Source organism: Haliotis asinina, chromosome 10, assembly GCF_037392515.1.
Source record: "Haliotis asinina isolate JCU_RB_2024 chromosome 10, JCU_Hal_asi_v2, whole genome shotgun sequence".
NCBI classification, from domain to species: domain Eukaryota; kingdom Metazoa; phylum Mollusca; class Gastropoda; order Lepetellida; family Haliotidae; genus Haliotis; species Haliotis asinina.
In genome coordinates, this window is record NC_090289.1 from 43376215 (window position 1) to 43394754 (window position 18540).

General features: G+C 40.1%; 1 protein-coding gene across 2 annotated transcripts; it reads right to left on the reverse strand.

Moving 5' to 3' along the window:
- Positions 1-1623: 1623 nt before the first annotated feature.
- LOC137299079 (UDP-glucuronosyltransferase 1A8-like) lies at positions 1624-17622 on the reverse strand. Of its 2 annotated transcripts, none has more exons than XM_067831574.1 (2): positions 17545-17622; positions 1624-3891 (listed from the first exon to the last, which is right to left on the reverse strand). In XM_067831574.1, exon 2 carries the CDS (start codon positions 3883-3885, stop codon positions 2284-2286), a length of 1602 nt encoding a protein of 533 aa, XP_067687675.1. In that variant the 5' UTR covers positions 3886-3891; positions 17545-17622; the 3' UTR covers positions 1624-2283. The 2 variants fall into 2 exon arrangements, with proteins under 2 accessions (XP_067687675.1, XP_067687676.1); XM_067831575.1 differs by lacking the exon at positions 17545-17622 and adding an exon at positions 13359-13469 and having other exon boundaries at positions 2054-3891.
- Positions 17623-18540: the final 918 nt, after the last annotated feature.

Sequence of the window (18540 nt, forward strand, 5' to 3'; positions counted from 1 at the left end):
ATTAATTTCCAGGTGTATATATGCTAAATTATTGTCTTTTCACTAATGTCTTAATTTCCCGAACACATTTTCAGAAGTATTCCTGCATGTAGCACATGTCACCATGTTTGTGTCTTGCTGTGTTTTCGTAGTTGTACTTGGTAAAGGCCCAACAGTTGTTTTAGGTCTTCGGGAAAAAACTACACCTGACTTGTTCCTGTTGTAGTGGGTTTTAGGTGAGTGAGGAAGTTTAGTTTTACGCCCGTTTTTAGCAATATTTCGGCAATATCACGGCGGAGGGCGTCAGAAATCAGCACACACTGTACCCATTGAACACATTCGGCTTGAGCGACCGCTTTAACCAGTGGATTTTGTGATAACCTGGTTCATTAGTCTCGTCCAAAGCAGATGCTCCATGGGTGTGAGGTGGTGACACTATTTCTGGAGTCCATCTGGTGATGTCACTGGAATGTTGCTAGACACAGTGGAAAAGTAATTCTGTGATGGGACAGACAAAAACTAATTAAAAAACCTGTTTAGTGGCATGAGGTTGTTATCTTAACAGATAAGCTACCTTAGAGTTGACCATGTTTCTACGCTAGGCTTGCAAGGGCCAAGAGAGCTCAGATTGGCATCGAGATGTCTTCCTGTTTACCAGCAAGGTGGGGTCCGGCCTGAGTAGTGTGCTATATAGAAACTCTAACAAATCGGAATGTTAAGAAGATTCGATTTCCAACAGGTGATTTTGCCCGGATAACAGTGGATGGATGTATAGTGGACATTTAATTGTCCGGATGTTTTGAGTTGAACATATGGACGCTTGACCTCGTTGTCCGTGTTACCTATCTCGAATTGCCTTAGCTAAGTACAACTGTGTTTGACTATTTTTCACTGAATGTTAATAGATAAAATGAAGATTTATGAGAATAGTACTTAGACTAACGGTACTGCAAAATGTACTTCACTGATCCTCTGCCGAAGATCCGTGTGATGGACCAGGGAGGCTCTACCAAGATTTGATAACAAGACGTTAGCGTAAATAGCAGGTTCCTACTAACTCAATGTTCAACGGACTTTTAATGGCTTTAGCGCCTTGAGCAATCTTACACCGCGTCCAATATCCTAAGTGCATTCGGTGCTACTTATAGAAGACCACTGATCAGCCGGAAAACGATCGTCTAAGTTATGACTTCATATGCATGAATACAAAGCCTCCCACGAGGCTTATATTGGATATATACTGGAATGATATCCGGGTACGACACAATAAGCTAGGAACCATTGTACAAGCTGTGTCATTGCGGGATGATCAACATGGGAATTTCAAAACACGACATCTTATTCTGGCAAGAGACTACATGATATTTGGCAAGAGAATACCCAGTATGGTGTTCTAACATGGTAATCATTGTGCAAGGGAATCTTTGTGTTGATGGAAATGTGTCTGTACTGAAAACATGTGCTTGAGGATTTTAGAAAGAGACCTTTTAAAGTCTATTTACATGTTTTACTACGCCCATGAACATCTGATACACTTGTGGTATTCATATCGTGAATAAACCTGCATTATTGTAAGTGTAAGAGGGAAAAAGGGACGTACTTGCGACGCTGATTGCCATTACCACAATTCAGTTGAAGCATTAAGAGAACATGCATTTATTTTGCTTTTTATCCTTTTTAGTAGACTTGCAATGCATCAACACCCATAGATGCAAAAACGTTTGAAATGTTCGACGATCAGATCTCATATTCACCACTCTTGACTCTAAGTGACGTAAAGTGATTATTAAAATATATAACCTAAGGACCTAAGATTTATTCTTGCTGGATATCTCTATACCATCAATGATACAAATGCAAGTCTCGACGTTTGGATAACTCGATATATTCTTGGACCCACGACTATCGAGACAGCAGTGCTCGACTGTATTTAAAGGAGAACGAAAAGCATATCAGAAATTGTAAAACACAAAATGTAAAACACAAAGCAATGCATTTGAAAGCGCATGACGAAAATGCGCTTTACGATAGCTAGTCGACCTGGTCAATGTTTTCTTTCTAGAGTAAGAAATAATTTTAGAAACAATAGCTCTTTATTTGTCTGAATAATTCTTCGAAATAATTGTATGTACAATAATAAAACTTAATATCGTCATTCAAAACACTGGTTATCGCAGGGAAATATTGCGTTTCAAATATTTTGTGTAATGTATTATAGTACTACATTGCAAAACTCACATAAAAAACAAACAGCTTGAGAAAGATCACTGGGACGGTTTTAGCTTATTACAACCAGTTTAAATATTATTCGACTTTTGACTTATGTTTGTATGCGTTAAAGAAACGTTTTGACACATACATTGCAGATTTGAATGAGCAATATAGGAATACCAGCAGCATCACTGTGATGAAGATCAATACGTCAACACACATGAATTGATACCATGGAAGATCAAGGCCAGCTGACCGGAAGTAGTTGCCGCCATATTTAATCACGTGATTTATCCAGTACGCTGCCTCCTGTCGTGGTGTTAGAGTTTTGTCTTTGAATATCGTAGAAGCCTTGACAACGTTTCCCTTGTATATTGGTGAGTCTATCACCGTTGTTATTGCTTGTGCAAGTTCTTCAGCAGAATGTTTGTGAAAATCCATGGCAATTCCATACCTTTTCCACGCCATTCGTCTACTATTATAATGTTGTTCAGCATAAACAGGCATCCCAATCATAGGAACGCCGTGATAGATACTTTCATACTGACTATAAGCACCGCAATGAGTAATGAAAAGTTTTGTTTTGGGGTGACCCAAAAGATCATTTTGAGGTATCCAGTCGGACACAAGAAAGTTATTTCCAATCGATGAGTTGATACTGGATCTCCACACGAATGAGTATTTTGTTAATGTGAAGGCACGGACGAGTTTATCCTCAAACTGCTTCGGTAATGCTTTTACACTCCCACCAAACGAGACAACAACAACACCAGCAGTAGCATTTTCGTAAAAGGTCTTGAAACGTCCTTGTAATGGTTTAGAATCGTGAACAGACAGTCCACCAACGAACTTAGTATTAGGCATAGATGATCTTGGAAAGTCTAACACTATGTCTTGTTCAACCAACCACAACTCTGCCTTGCTCACCAAAGTAGTCAGGGAAATATACGGCTTCTCCGAGGCGTACAGAGAAACCATTGAATCGGACATGAGAGGGTTGGCTACCATCAATACAACGTGTTGCAATGTACTGACAACCCGTTCCTTGAAACCCATAGCATCGGACGCACCGAGTCCTATAATGGGAGAAAAGGATGGATATGTTGGGGCCCCCGTTCTCCAAGAATCGTAAAATGGACCAATGAAACAAAACGGGATATCAAGTTTGTAGGCAATGATTGCATATGGCATACCGACAGTCCCATCCACTAACACCAGATCGAAGTCATGGTTCTTGATGACATTCAGCAACTTGGCATCTTGTAATACGCGCTTGTTCATTAGGTTTGCGACTTCAAACATTTCAAGTGGAGGTTGAGTGGGGTCAAAGTATTTCAGAGCTTTGTTGGCAAGATGAAAAATGCCGGTTGTGGAACTCGTGAAGTTATCAGGATCCAGATAATAATCCACAGATGGTTTGACATAGTGCTTGTCCGGGTCCATATCTCCAAGGCTGTCATATTTGATAAAGTTGAAACTTGGATCATTGAGGATCCCCCGGGATGCTAACACATCCGGGTATGCAATCCAAAGGTCATGGCCGAAATTCCTTAGGTCATCTCGCAGCCAAGTGACTGTCTGGATGTGACTGTACAGAGGAAACGGGAGGTACAGGATCTTTGCACAATTTGTCATGGTGAACTTACACAGGAAAAGCACTTTCAAAATGGTCGTGATTGTCGTTCGGCTCGCCATGGTAAACTAGAAAAGAAAAGAAATACTCTTTAGAATGGTTAGCATAATTTTACAACAAACAACAAATGTATAACCATTTACGGAACCATACAATGGACATACTGAATCAAAACAATAAAATTATCGAGTGGTCATGATAGAATTACGTCACAGTTGGAAACCACAACTTTAAATAGGAACCCATCTCCCAATACCTGGAGGTAAAGACAATATTATGATGACCACGAATCAAAATCCTGTGGTCCCGTCATAATACCTAGAAACTACTATACACTACGATAGGCCACATCTGAAAATCTATCGGCCACGACTTCATGACTACTAGACGGTAGCTGACGTACAAGGAGAAAATGTAGAAGCAGTTTGGAGAAGTCAGTGTGACCTGGATGGATGTAAAGACCATGAACGAGACGAGTTATCCTTTTCCAGTGACTCATGTAAAATTCTACACCAAATTTGGCATTGCCAGTTGTTGCTCAGAACGTTCCCAGGTGAAAGAAGCTCTATAGAACTATTGTCCAATCACTATTGAATATTTGACTATATATGTTGAGAAACCCAATGAGATGGTAATAGACTTTAGGTCCGGGTAACCTGTTATAAAGTCTCTGTATAACGATAGTAAACCTGTCAATGTGGTTGATGGGTGCCAATAGTCCGTCCCGCAACCATTTGCAAAAGATACTTGCCGTTTACTCTTTCGTAACAAGAAACTTCGTACTTGCAATGACAAAGGAACTACTGTTATGTGTAAGACCATTTACTTTTTAACTTTTTTGGATAATATATCGAGTTGTTTCACAATGTAAACCACTGTAGTTAGTGGAAACACCGAACACCCATCGAACTACCATGTAGAACATACGAACCAGCAATGTGACTTCTTTCCATCAGGGTGAAAAGGTTACGTACAGAATGTGCATGAGTTTCGTGGTAGCCTAGTGGTTAAAGCGTTCGCTTGTTACTTCAAAGACCCGGGTTTGATTTCCCACATGGGGACAATGCGTGAAGCCCATTTCTGGTGTCCCCAGCAGTAGTATTGCTGGGATATTGCTAAAAGAGGCGTCAAACGAAACTCACTCTCATTGCTCTGCATGATAAAATGATGAAATCAAACCAGACAGTGTGAGTGTTGTACATCCTGCAAGTGACAGTATGACCCCTCGTCAGTACGTAGAGGGTATTGTCCGAGTAACTCTCAATTCCTTAAAAATAATGGAGCCGAGGCGTCAGAGGGGCCGACGCACATTATTTTTAAGGAATGGGGAGTTTCCATAGTATTACCCTACTGTAATTACATTCATTGGGGATACTTCCGTTATCAAAATTAAATGTCAAAATGTCAAAATGAAGTACTTAATGTGAAACAGATACATTTACACAGTACACCATTCCTGAAAAGTAATGGAGCGAGCAGACAATGGAATGACGTCACAAACAGTGATTTAATTGATGAGTTTGCTTGAACGACGTTTCACCATTAGCTAGTAAGGACATTGACATTGGATATTCTGGGATTAGTCCTTGTGATGATAACGTGTACATTGTACCTAACCAATACTCCAATAACACAGACCAGTTTAATGAAAACAGTCTGTGCAACCACATCATTATCAAGATGCTCACATACTGACACAACGCTAAAAATAACCGGAAAAACATCTTCACTCGTAAAATTGGTTACCACTAACAAATAGCTGCAGAAAACAATAGATCAGACTATAGATGCCAAATAGGTCGCTCAGTCAGGTATTACGGTATTATTTGTAAATTGTTATGACATTCCGTTTACTTTCCTTATATTATCTTAGCTTAGCTGACATCTGTATCCCCAACCCGACCTGATATTGCTTTTGAGACGACCCCCCTACCTGTTTCTTTTTAGTGTGCTAATGGCACTCCATGACAGCTACATCCTTAATAGGTTCAATATTAGTTCTTATTTCTTACGTTAGCCATCGTTTATAATGAAACTTAGTCTAATTTCAAAATGGGCACTTGGAAGGTGTCTTTTGTAGTACAATATCACCGCACTCTAATTTGCATAAGTCAAGGTCCGTTCCAAAAAGTCGCTTTTGACTAAAAAATAACACATTGCTCACTTCTGCACTAGTCTCTCCTCACTAAAGTCTTTTTCAGTTTTCTGTAGTTGGACCAGCCTTAGTTTCACAGATGTTTCACACTTTCACATATTAACTACATAAATTGTAGATGAATGAGAAAAATAACATTTTTTATTTCCGACAGGACTTTTAGAGCTTGCGTTCGAAATATAGACATTAGGATGAGCTGGCCAATCTCACACATCTCAAGAGGAACACTTGTGTCTATCAAATGTCGCGGCTGGCTGATCTACAGCGACGAAACCGTAAAACTGGCGATAATCATCCACGATGTTGCCTATTTCATGATCTTTGAGACAACGCTTGTCTTGGACTTTTGAAAAACCGTCGCTCTATTTATATTTCCCTGGGATGTTTTTGTACGCATGCGATGGTGTGCATATTTGTTTTATTTCATTTGATCATGAGTGAGCCAAAATAGAGAAAAGTGATTTGTTTTATATCCAATACGATTATTTACATTCAAAATAAACTTCATCTTTTGCAATCGTCTGATTATTACGAAACCAAATTCGCCAACAGTCAAATGCAAACCATTTAAAGCACAACCCTGTACATTATATTTAATTATAAGACAAAAAATCTGTAATTTTTCTAACTGATCTGGCACTAAAATTATTAACGTAGATCCAGCCTCTCCTCTATCTGAAAACGTACAGATTTCGAACACAGCAATATCTAGGCTTTCTAAAACGATAAATACACACGAATGTACTGGTGTGAATAAATAATCCGTGTTTGAACAGATACTAGTACACTTGATATGTGACCATTATTAAAATGGTATCATGGCAGTTCGTAATAAACAGGGTTAAACCATCTATGACGCACTCTATATGAAAACTGATTTGAGTCATATTCATGACTACTTTAATCATTATGTAAAGATATCACACGACACGATATCTCAGGGCATCTGCCATAGTGGAATGCAGATCACAGACCATGACAGACATCTGCATTTCGCGTACATCCACAAAACGGAAGTACTACAAATAATTCATATATGATAATACTACTCTACAACAGCTCGTTTAACATTTTAACATCAACAACGAATTTTTATATGAAAAGTGGCGAACACGTGAAGTAAGAAATAATAATGAATGAACAGCGCTTTATTAAATTTGAACACTTGTTCTAAATAGTATATCCGTTTGAGTGAGTGAGTATGGTTCTACTCCATTTGAAGCAATATTCGATCAATATCCCAACAGGGACCAAGAATGGGTTTCACACATTGTAGCTGTGTGGGGAATCAGACTCGCGTCTTAGGCGTGACAAGCGAACGCTTTAACCCATTAACTACTCAACCACAGCGGATTATAAGCGCATAGTGGAAAAAATATGAATTGACAAAGCTCTCCACTTAAAATAAAGGTATCATCTATATCAATGCAAACAGAAAGTGATAACAATTGACAATACCTAATGCTGTCACTGCAGATGCGTTCCCGATGGTACTTGGGCCGATATCAGGTTGGCATTATTCGGCAGCAAATTGTCTTTGCGATTCCATCATTAGATGCAACATGTCTCCTGAAAGAGTGTGCATCTCACTAACTCCTACTACTCTCAGTCTTGTTGTTTGGCACTGGTATTGCGGTGAACTTGTTTTATGATACTGTCTGTGAGTAATAACTCTTGTCCAAGGTCAACGCGAGAAGCTGAGCTGACTGTTTTTATGCTTGTTTCCCTGCAGTCAGCAATTTTAAATTAATGTCATTTATGCTTTTACATAATTGAACCAAGAGATGAACCATTGGTTGATACTATGAGCAACACATCGGTGTACAGTGATGAAAAATACCAAGACAATACTGGTTTGGTGGCATATTGGTTGTTAAACATAAATTCAGATTAATTGATTCATTGGAAAAAATGGCACTTTTTCAAGATTTCTTTAGTAAACGTGGAAAAGTAGTGGTAGAAATTATAATCTAATTAAGTTATTATTAATCATTCCTATCTAGGATTCAGGTTAAAACGTGCAGAAGCCAATGTTTATTGGTGATGTTGCTATTTTACATATTGTACACGATCTGGTGATGACTGTCGTTAAAATGAGCTTCATATTTAGTTTCACAGTGGTTTGTTAGAGGAAGAGGTTTTGAGGAGCTTTTCATATGGGGGTGCTCTCATGGTCTTCACCGGTACATGTAATAAAAGCATTTTCATATATTTTGGGTGACAGGCAGTGAGCACCGTCACAACAGCCTGTCCGTATGGGATGTAGCTCTGCAAATGAATTTCAAACGCTGTGAGGTAGTCTAGTCTAGGTAGTCTAGATCCGGGTTCGATTTTCACCTGGGTACACTCAAACGCAAGAACTGTTTGGAGCAAGCAGGGTTATAACCTCGTTTATGAATTTATGTTGACAACAACCTGTCAATATTTGATATACACCTCTTCATAGAAGTTTTTTTCCCCTCACAAGTACAGGTCGCGCTGGACGCACCCGTGCGCATCCCAGGACACAATGAACCTCTGACCGAAAGTGGACCTTATAAAACAGAAACTGCAGGCACCACAAGGACAGTGACAGTGACTTTTTCATTCTCTGACAGTAAATGCTTAAACACACTATTACATGTACTTGTCCCTTTGTAGATGTGTTTTGGCGGAAAATATGAATTCTGTTGTGAGCAATCCGTAATTTTATATTAATTTATATTTTCGTCTACATGATATTTTTTGCTGATGTTACCCGGGTCAAACGTTGTTGTCCTCCGAAAGGTATGATTTCATATAAACGCCTGTTTGAACATTTCAGGTCATTATGTTGGGCTGGCGATTTAATTGGGTGCTAAGAGGCGTCGGCCTCTTTTTTAAATAATCACGCCCTCAGAGGTCATATCTAGTGCATATTTCCGGATTTTGTTTTTACAGACGATCACTGTTTTTGATATGAAAGATCTGTATGAATAATTCCGGTGATCATATGCGTATTATGGCAGGACGGAATTGTTTTAATTGGGAACTAATAACTATGATTGTGTCGACTTCTTTTTTTAAATTAACACTTCAAATGTCATGTCTAGTGCATGTGTCAGCAATTGCTTTCAAACCTATCACTGAGTCATTCTACTCTGACACGATATGGAACTACTATGTAAAACATACGATCTAGCTGTGTGACCTCCTTCCATCAGGGTGAAATGATTACATACAAAACGTGGGTGAGTCTCGTGGTAGCCTAGTGGTTAAAGCGTTCGGTCGACCCCGGTTAGATTCCAAATATAGGTACAATGTATGAAGCCCACTTCTGGTGTCCCCTCGCCGTGGAATTGGTGGAATATTGCTGAAAGCGGCCTAAAACCATACTCACTCTCCCTTGTGGATGCATGTTTGTCAGTATAAATCATTATCCAAAGACAAAATATCAAACAAAACAAGCGGTTTCACTTCACCCTCTCAGGTGGGTAAATCAATAGCAGGGATTTCTAATCAATAGCAGGGAATTCTAAGGTTGATATTTACAAAAACATAGCATGTTTCCATGTTTCCAAAAACATAACATGTTTCCACTCTCCCGCACACGCACTGCATCAAAGAACCTGTCAAATACCACATGACACCCTACATATCATGAAGTCCTTTAGTGGAGAATAAAACCCGTTTTTCATCGATTGCAAGCACGTATTCTACATGATAGGACACCCCCTCGGTAAGGAATGAAACACTGTTTATCACTTCCACGTACAACTAACACATAAACAGAAACTCGTGGACGACAAAACCCATGTCTTATCACATATCACATTTTATGTACAGGACGCACTCGTAGGAGGGGGATTAAATGTGTTATCAATGCAAAATTTAGGAAGCATATAAAAGAAACTCGCCAGCTGGGGATAAACATTGTTTAGCAAACTCTTGCACAGCTACCATATAAAACTTGGCCAATAAGAAAAAAATACTGGTTAAAATTCCACTAACAGGCACCAAATATAACTAACTTGTCAATAGGAGATCAGTTATAGGAGATTTAGGAGATTTATCAATTTCCTACACAGCTACCATTTAAACAACATGTCATTAGGTGGTAAAACACAGCTAATATGTGGAAACTTGTCCATAAAATACTGTTTATCATTTTATTTGCACAGATACCATATATATACAACTCGCCAATAGGAGATTAAACACTGTTTATAAATCTTTTTTGCATAGGTACCATATAGACATTGTCAGTAAGGGATAAAATATTGTTTATCATTTCATGGCTCAGGTACCATAAGCAAATAACTAGTCAGTGGGGGATATAACACTGTTGATCGATTCTACGCACAGGTGCCATATAACAGTAATAGGTCAGTACGGGATAAAAAACCGTTTATCAGTTTTAAGCACATTCATATAACAGCAACAGGTCAATAAGGGATTTAAACATTGTTTATCAATTTTAAGCACAGATACGATATAAAAAACAACTGGTCAACAAGGGATAAAACGTTTCCAGGTACTATACTGGTCAATAAGATTTAACCACTGTTTACAAAATTTTAAGGTATAAACATTGTTTATCACTTCCACAGAGACCTACCATACATGTCGCATTAAGATTATACCGTCACCAGCTCCTAAAATGACCCATGACCAATCGGAACTCCCTGAAGTAAACACCATAATGAATATGAAACTATATTAACTGCACTGCACTAATCTCATAGGATGACAGAAGCACCAACAAATCTTTAAATCACCAGCAGAAACATATATAATCTGGATGATACAGGGATGCGATGAGCACACGATAACACAGTAACACAGAAACTGGTCACTTTGACCCCCTCCAGTTAAACAACATATCAATCTCAGCAGTTCAGATGTCATGTGTCAACGTTAGTATATCCTTAACAGAAAAGATTCAAGTTTTTGTTCGTGAAACGCACAAAAGAGTAATGTTTTGATAAGACACACTTATGATATAAGATGGGATTTATATCGGGGTGCTCGGGTAGTCTTGTCGTTACGAGAGGACCGGGTTCTATTCCCTACATGAGAACAGTGTGTGAAGCACATTTCTGGTGTCATCCACCGTGATATCGCTGGAACAGTTTTCAAAGGTTCGTAAAACTAAACCTAGCCACGCACTGTTTATATCATTCATTTAAGGCATAGTATACGTATTTCTGTTGTCTCGTGTGGCGGTTTCGCCCGTGCAGCGAAAATCACATGCAAAAATGTGTACTTTTCCCATAATTCCGCCCTTCAAGTAAAAACGAGTCAACGATGCCACATCTGACGTTTGAAAGAGGACAGGAAACCTCGTTCGATTAACTGATCTCAAGGGAGGTTGCAGCTGGGATGACAGTGGTCAGATGAGACATTTTGGATGTCATGTGTCTACTATCCTCAGAATGGTCGCAAGACATCAGCCCAAAGGTGTCCAAGCCCTGCTTTCTTCTGAACGACCGAGGCGCAATGCTTCGACGCAGGACCGCTGCATCCGGGTGAGCCATCTGCGTGACTGACATTCAAGGTCAACGCCGTGACAGAGTCTCCAAAGAGCAGCGGAAACTAACTCAACGTCACCTACGACATGCTGGACCCAGCAGCGCCTCCTTTCGCGACGTCAGCGGTTGTAGCATCTTGCCTTCTCAGAATCACGGTTCAGACTCTCTCTCTATCCAGTCTGCCCCATTGTGACTGAGCCATATTATTTTCTCTACTAACCATTATTTTCTGCAAAATCTACCATCTGACTGGTCCTCCATTCCAATTGAAATGGAATGATGTCATGCCAGTGGAGGTTCGAGAGTGTAAGGACGACAACACAGTGAGCCCGCTGTGCCTAACACACTGACCGATGGGAAGGAGAAAACATCATAGTATGGGGTCATCACAGGATCATCACAGGACAGATCTGTTCATGTTCAGGCAGCTTGTCTGATATCCAGTAAAAGAATCATGATGGTCTTTGCAATATGACTGCCTTCGATAAGCCTTTCAGCAGGACAACTGTCGTGTCCATACACGGAACCTATGGACTATGAATAACATTCCTGTGAAGTCGTGGTTGTCTTTGTCCCTGAGCGTGGTACCAGTGGAGGATGGGTTGGACGTGACATATTCACGCTTGAAGACATCCACACACCCTTCTGTAACTGGAACTGGAAGCCTGTTTGGATCGGGATTACTTAAATCTTCTTCCAAAGAACTTGACTTTACCATGAGACTGTGATGGCCCGCCTGAATGGCAGCAAACGGAGGTCGCACCCGTTATGAGACCTGTATTTGTTCCGTATGAATGGTACCTCGTTTTCGGGGTCTTCCACTGACAGATGAATGGTTTCCCCAAACCTTTGTTGACGTTGCTATTTTGGGGTTTTGGGTGTGGGGGTTGTTGTCATAATTTGTTGGTATTATCTTCAAATCTTGTTTATTTACAGGCGCGTACAATTCACGATACGACATGATACATATCGCGATATATCTTGGAATGGTACGATACGCTTCGATGCACATCACGATATGTTACCTTTAGTTCTTTTCTTTAGAGTGAGTGAGTTAAATTTTACGCCGCACTCAGCAATATTACAGCTATATGGCGGCGGTCTGTAAATAATCGAGTCTGGACCAGAAAATCCAGTGATCAACAACATGAGCATCGATCTGCGCAATTGGGAACCAATGACATGTGTCAACCAAGTCAGCGAGCCTGACCACCCGATCCCGTTAGTCGCCTCTTACGACAAGCTGAGTCGCCTTTTATGGTAAGCATGGGTTGCTGAAGGCCTATTCTACCCCGGGACCTTCACGGGTCTCTTTTCTTTAGAAGCGTATATTTTGATATCAAGTGACAGTCTACATTTTGACATAACCGTCAATTTCTTGTGAAAATTAACCATTTTGAGGTCAACGATACGTATTACGATAGGAAAAAAAGTAACGATATATTTATCGTCCAATAAAGCATCAAAATTATCGATACTATGAGATATCGTCACACCTCTAGTTACAATGGACCTTCCAGATTTCTCATGAATGAAGGCTAGAAAGTCCTATAGCAATTGATGTAATTATTATCAAGAATAGTATTAGCCCGCTTATATGACGCATGCCGTTTATATCAAGGCACACTGCCTGCTCATTACGTACATTATTCCACATTATTCGTCAGTGGTTTACAATCATGTCATCGTGACCTGGAGGCTAATTGCTCATTATATCATCCACCGATTTTCTAGTTTGACACGCCCTGATATCCTGGAATCGTTCAAGGTCTACCTGACTTACGATCACCACTGACGGTACTTACCTCAAAAAATGATCCATCACTCTAAAGATAGATTGCAATATTTGCAACCATAAAGTCAGTAATTTGAAATTTTAACTTATACTTACATTCCCAGCTCGACGCCACCAGAAATAACCTTGACAGACAACGAGACAGCTTGCACGTCTGCTTTTAGAAGGTATAGGTAACAGTGTGTATACAACTCGAAATGTGACCGACTTTTCAACGAAAGTCGGTGAGACTATGTTCAACGTACGTTGCAACGCTTATCACAGATTATACAATAGCAGTGAAATAGGTTATGTTAAACGTGGGTAATGTGGATGTACATGTATAGTCGTCGCCCACCATACTGTCATGACTCGGACCCGCTCCCGTGTATTACCAAAACATACATTAACATTATTCGAATGTCAAGTCGCACGCACGAATAGTGCGTGGGAGACCGACACAAAGTATGCCTCTCCCAAATTAAAAATGCATGAGTCAAGTATTTGAACCTGTCAGTTCATATGCATGTATATATAACACGTTTTTGAGAACATTTTTTTTTATTCTTTATACGTTTCAGAGCGTAGTCTTGCTACTTTATCAGGTGAAGGAGCATGAATTAGCTCGGAAACGTCGTATAATGAATACAAAGAAGCTGTTCATGAAAATGTGTCACATATTCATGTTCGTCCAACTTCTATATGCCCTTGTCTCCTCGACTAATTATTCAAAGCACAGCGAGATGGCTTCGGTGTGTTGAGCTTGCACAACGAATAATATTGCTGGCTTTAACGCAGGGATTAGTAATAGCTCAGGCTGCCGGAGTGAGTCTATTGGATAAAGTGAAGCTCCTACAGGTCTGAGTGAGTGACTGATTAAAGTTCCCGCTGTTTCATGCAATATTTCAGTAAAATCAGTGTGAGTGTTAAGATGCTTCACATAGAGCACTCAACTGATGGATTCGAATCCGGTCTTTGTCGCTACGAGCGAACGTCTTAGCCAGGAGGCTAACCGATTGTTCAAGTTGATGGATGTTCATTCGCTATAACGAAACTAACGCTTATAACGAAACAAATGGATATCACGAACCACGGCGCCTTTGAATTCGCCATAACCATAATTCACTGCACCATAGTTATTTAATATCTATCTGACAGTTTCGAAACTTGCCTTTTATTTATATTTTCTTGCGTCCCATGACGACACCGTTTGGTTTTACGCCGCTTTTAGCAAAACTCCAGCAATATCACGGCGTTGGACACCAGAAATGGGCTTCACACATCGTACCCATTTAGGGAATCGAACCCGGGTCTTCAGTGTGACGGTGCGAACGTTTTAACCACTGGGTTTCTCCATCGCACCCTTATGTTTCAAGGTTTTTCCCTCACTATACCCGCATTCGCGCTAAACTTCTGAGACCTACATCAATCCGGTCTCCGATCCTGCATTAAATAAACAAGCAGTGATTGAACTGGACTATTAAAGGCAGCGTCACAACACATTCACTTACTCACTCACTCACTCACTCACTCACTCACTCAAGCACACATGCACGCATTGATAAAAGCGTCCGCTCGTCATGACTTTAATCCGGGTGCGATTTCCCCACTCACTCGATCAGCGAATCCTAATAGTTATGGCTCACTCACTCACACACTCTCAGTCAGTCAGTCAGTCACTCACTCACTCACTCACTCACCCATTCGCTCACTTTTAAGTGCATTTATACCCTATCCACAAGACTGAAACACTCTTCCTCTCACATCAGTGGAATCTGTTTGGACGGATAATCGAGATTAATGCCTATTTCATGTGCCTATTTGAATACATTACATGTCATAAGATCCATAATCAATGCAACAATGCTTACGATACAACAACAAAATGGAAGATCGATACTGTATCGATTTACTGATCAGCGATATCGTGCAAAGGTTGATAAGACTTAGTCTCAAACATCCTTAGAATATTGGTCCTGAAAAACAAAGTTCAGCGTTTACGCAATACTTTTGAAGTGAGGTCATGAAATCAAGGTTTTTTTGTATAGACTTACCCGAGACCAACAAAACTGAATATAAAGCGTCAAGGCCAGAAATTAACCAGTCCCAATTTTCCAAATCAGCGAAAATTATATTGTTGAGAAAAGGCATAAATTCCTTTCCGTAATTTTATAAGAAATATTTAGAGCGTTGGGGTAGCTTAGTGGTTAGAGCGTTCGCTCATCACGCCGAAGACCCGGATTCGAATCTCCATGTGGGTATAATATGTGAATCCTATTATGGTGTTCCTTACTTTCATATGGCTAGAATGTTGCTAAAAGCGGCGCAAAACTAAACTCACTCACTATCAGAAATGTTTACCGAATGCAGAGTCGATTGCCCTATTTTGATTGTTCACGGAACACGAGGTTCTGGATCACAGCAGGTCTTCCGCATCATACTAATTCTGGCATGGCCAACACATGCAGTGTCAAGTCAATTGTTCATCCGAAAAATACACAGGAAAATGTGGCACAAAACAAGAGTGAAGCATGCACTAGACGTCATTGTAAAGATCCTTCACATCTGGAAAAAAGCCGTCCACTTGTCCATCATAAAAACAAGATGAAAACCTAACTTTGGCATCAGTGCTGTTACTATGATCGAAGTAATCACTCTGATTTAAATTCCAATATTACATCTGCAGCTGGTGTTCAAGTAGTAGATAAAGGGCGAATGCTAGTACTTCTAACGTATTTTTGCGAACAAAAGCCGAAGATGGACTGGCATGAATCTTAGAGCACAGATGCATACTCGAGATCCATGAGCAAACACCTCCAAACCTCAGCCATGCAGCGGATCGTCCGATTTCATATAACTGGAAATTATTCTACCCTCTTTAAACTTTATCAACATACCTATGTACTCCACATGATAAATATGTCGACATAACTCAACCTCAAAATAGTCAATGCGCATTGGCGCCAGAATATTTACCTGGGCCTTAACCCTATTTATACAATGCCTTCATTAATACGTGGCTATTTAATACATTATCCCAATAGACGACGCTCTCTATTCAGGATTCAAACCACCAGTGATTCCCTTGGGCACGTCCAGGGTGAAAAGTTTTATACATGTGTGCCTTCGTCCTTTCTATGGACCAAGGTGCTCTAACTTGATAAAAGCTCGTCCGACCGTCCGAGACGGTCTAAATTTACAGTTTGCCAGCCTGATGATACTTTAGATGTTCCATACGTCTGAGTAAATTCATCATATCTTGGTGTCTGGTCTGATTTTCCTCTCGCCTTTCAGGCTCAGGGAACATAAACAAACATCGAGGGTACATCAGCCCATGCCTCCCTCGTGGCCAGTGAACAGCTTACATTATCTTACCTCACACATAAACGTCGTTTTCTGACTGACTAAGCTCTCTTTTACTATTTTCAGTGTACTCCACTTACAAGCGAGACACATTTCAATGTACCCCGCTGCCAAAGGCAACTTATGCGGTCCTTCGTGGTAGCGCTTCTTTAACTCGAATAACTTTGAATCACGCATGATGCTCGGAAATTATCGATGTTTTCCGAATGCAAATCAATGGAAGGGTGATAACACTAAATTTGGTTTTTCTTGTGTCGTCTGAAAAATCTAGCGATGGCTATGAAAAGATTTACCTCACATTCCAGAGAATAATTTTTTACAAACGTTCAAATGTAGTCCTGTCAATATTAAGAAGCTTAATTATACCGCGGCGACTTTACTAAGACAATATCTGCGAGAAAAACAGCAAGATACAAGATTCGAATCGTTTGATTCACACAAGTTGGCTGAAGTGTACCATCCGATACCCATGCTTCAAACAGTTCAAAATTAACATTGAGGTGTTCGGTAAGATGAATACGTTGTTCACTGTTCTCTCGGGGCCCAGGAACCATAAAGAAACGTCGAGGGTACATCAGTCCATGTTCCCCTCGTGACCAGTGAACAGCGTATAATGTACCCTTGAAGCAGACTCACCTAACCAGTATCCAGACTTGAATTTTAATGAAAATTTGGATATTACAAAAACGAAATCCATTTTTTGACTGCCGCCATATTAGTTTCCCGAATACTTATACTGGAATTCTGGATCAGGTGAAGTTCCATTCAACTTTATATATTTTAGATAAGTCACGGTAGTAAAGTTGAACTGGCCTACATATTTATCTACACACAGAATGAGATTTATGTTTGCCAGATTGATTCATATTCAAGCAAACCACATACCTCTGTTGACACCAATACAAAATAAACGTTTGGAAATAATCTGTAAATATCTTACCTCACTTTGCGATATCTCTCAACGCCTTATGTAATCACAACCACAGCTTGCTCAACCATTCAGACTGTATTCGGGTGCGCTGTTTTTGTATTCCATGAACACAGAAACCGAAAACATGTCCTTGATGCATACTGACCTGTACGTGGACTAACGGATGCAAATGTGAATTAAACAATGGAGGTGGTATTTTTATCACGTCATGTTAAAAAAAGGCGTAAAAGACAGTTCCAGAAAGGCTCTCACAGACCAAATATCAGTCACTGATTGCCATGTGGAAAACACTGCCATTTGCAAATTATGTTTACAATGTTGTTTTAGACGTTGCTAAAATTATTAATTACATTAAAAACGCAAATGTTAGTAAAGCAATATTGTGGATTTAGACGGCTTTTAGCAATATTAAAGCAATCCCTTGTGGGTACAACAGAAATGTCCCAATCCAATCATTGTACCTATGTAGGAATTGAATCCGGCGTCACAAGGGAACACTAGAAGCACTGGCTACCTCATCGTCCTTATTATACACATGTATTGTCATTGCTCTCACAGTTCCAGACACAGATGTTTAAATGGGATTATGCTCCGAAAGTTTGCTGTGGAGAGCTGGTCAGGATTTCAAATGGACCTCCATCCCGGAGGCGGTGGGATGGCCTTGTAGTTAAAACGTTCGCTCGTCAGGCCGAAGTCCTGGGTTCGAGACTTCACATTGGACAATGTGTGGAGCTCTATTTCTGGTGTCCCTTGCAGTGATATTGCTGGAATATTGCTAAAAGCGGCGTAATACTCAACTCATTCACTTACTCTTATAACGTCTGAGCAGAGTCAAATTTGGTCATTTGACTGATTCGTAGTGAATAGCTGATGCGGCGGTAAGTAATATTCGCTCACTCATGTCTGAAAACATATGAGTGTGTCGCCTGAACACGTGTCACCAGTCAGTCAGTCAGCCCACCTGTTTGGCTGGGTGTTATATTGATATAGCACGGTTGTACAATC

Bases quoted from the DNA above. Each gene is read 5' to 3' on its own strand.
- LOC137299079 (XM_067831574.1), bottom strand. From the start codon at position 3,885: ATGGCGAGCCGAACGACAATCACGACCATTTTGAAAGTGCTTTTCCTG.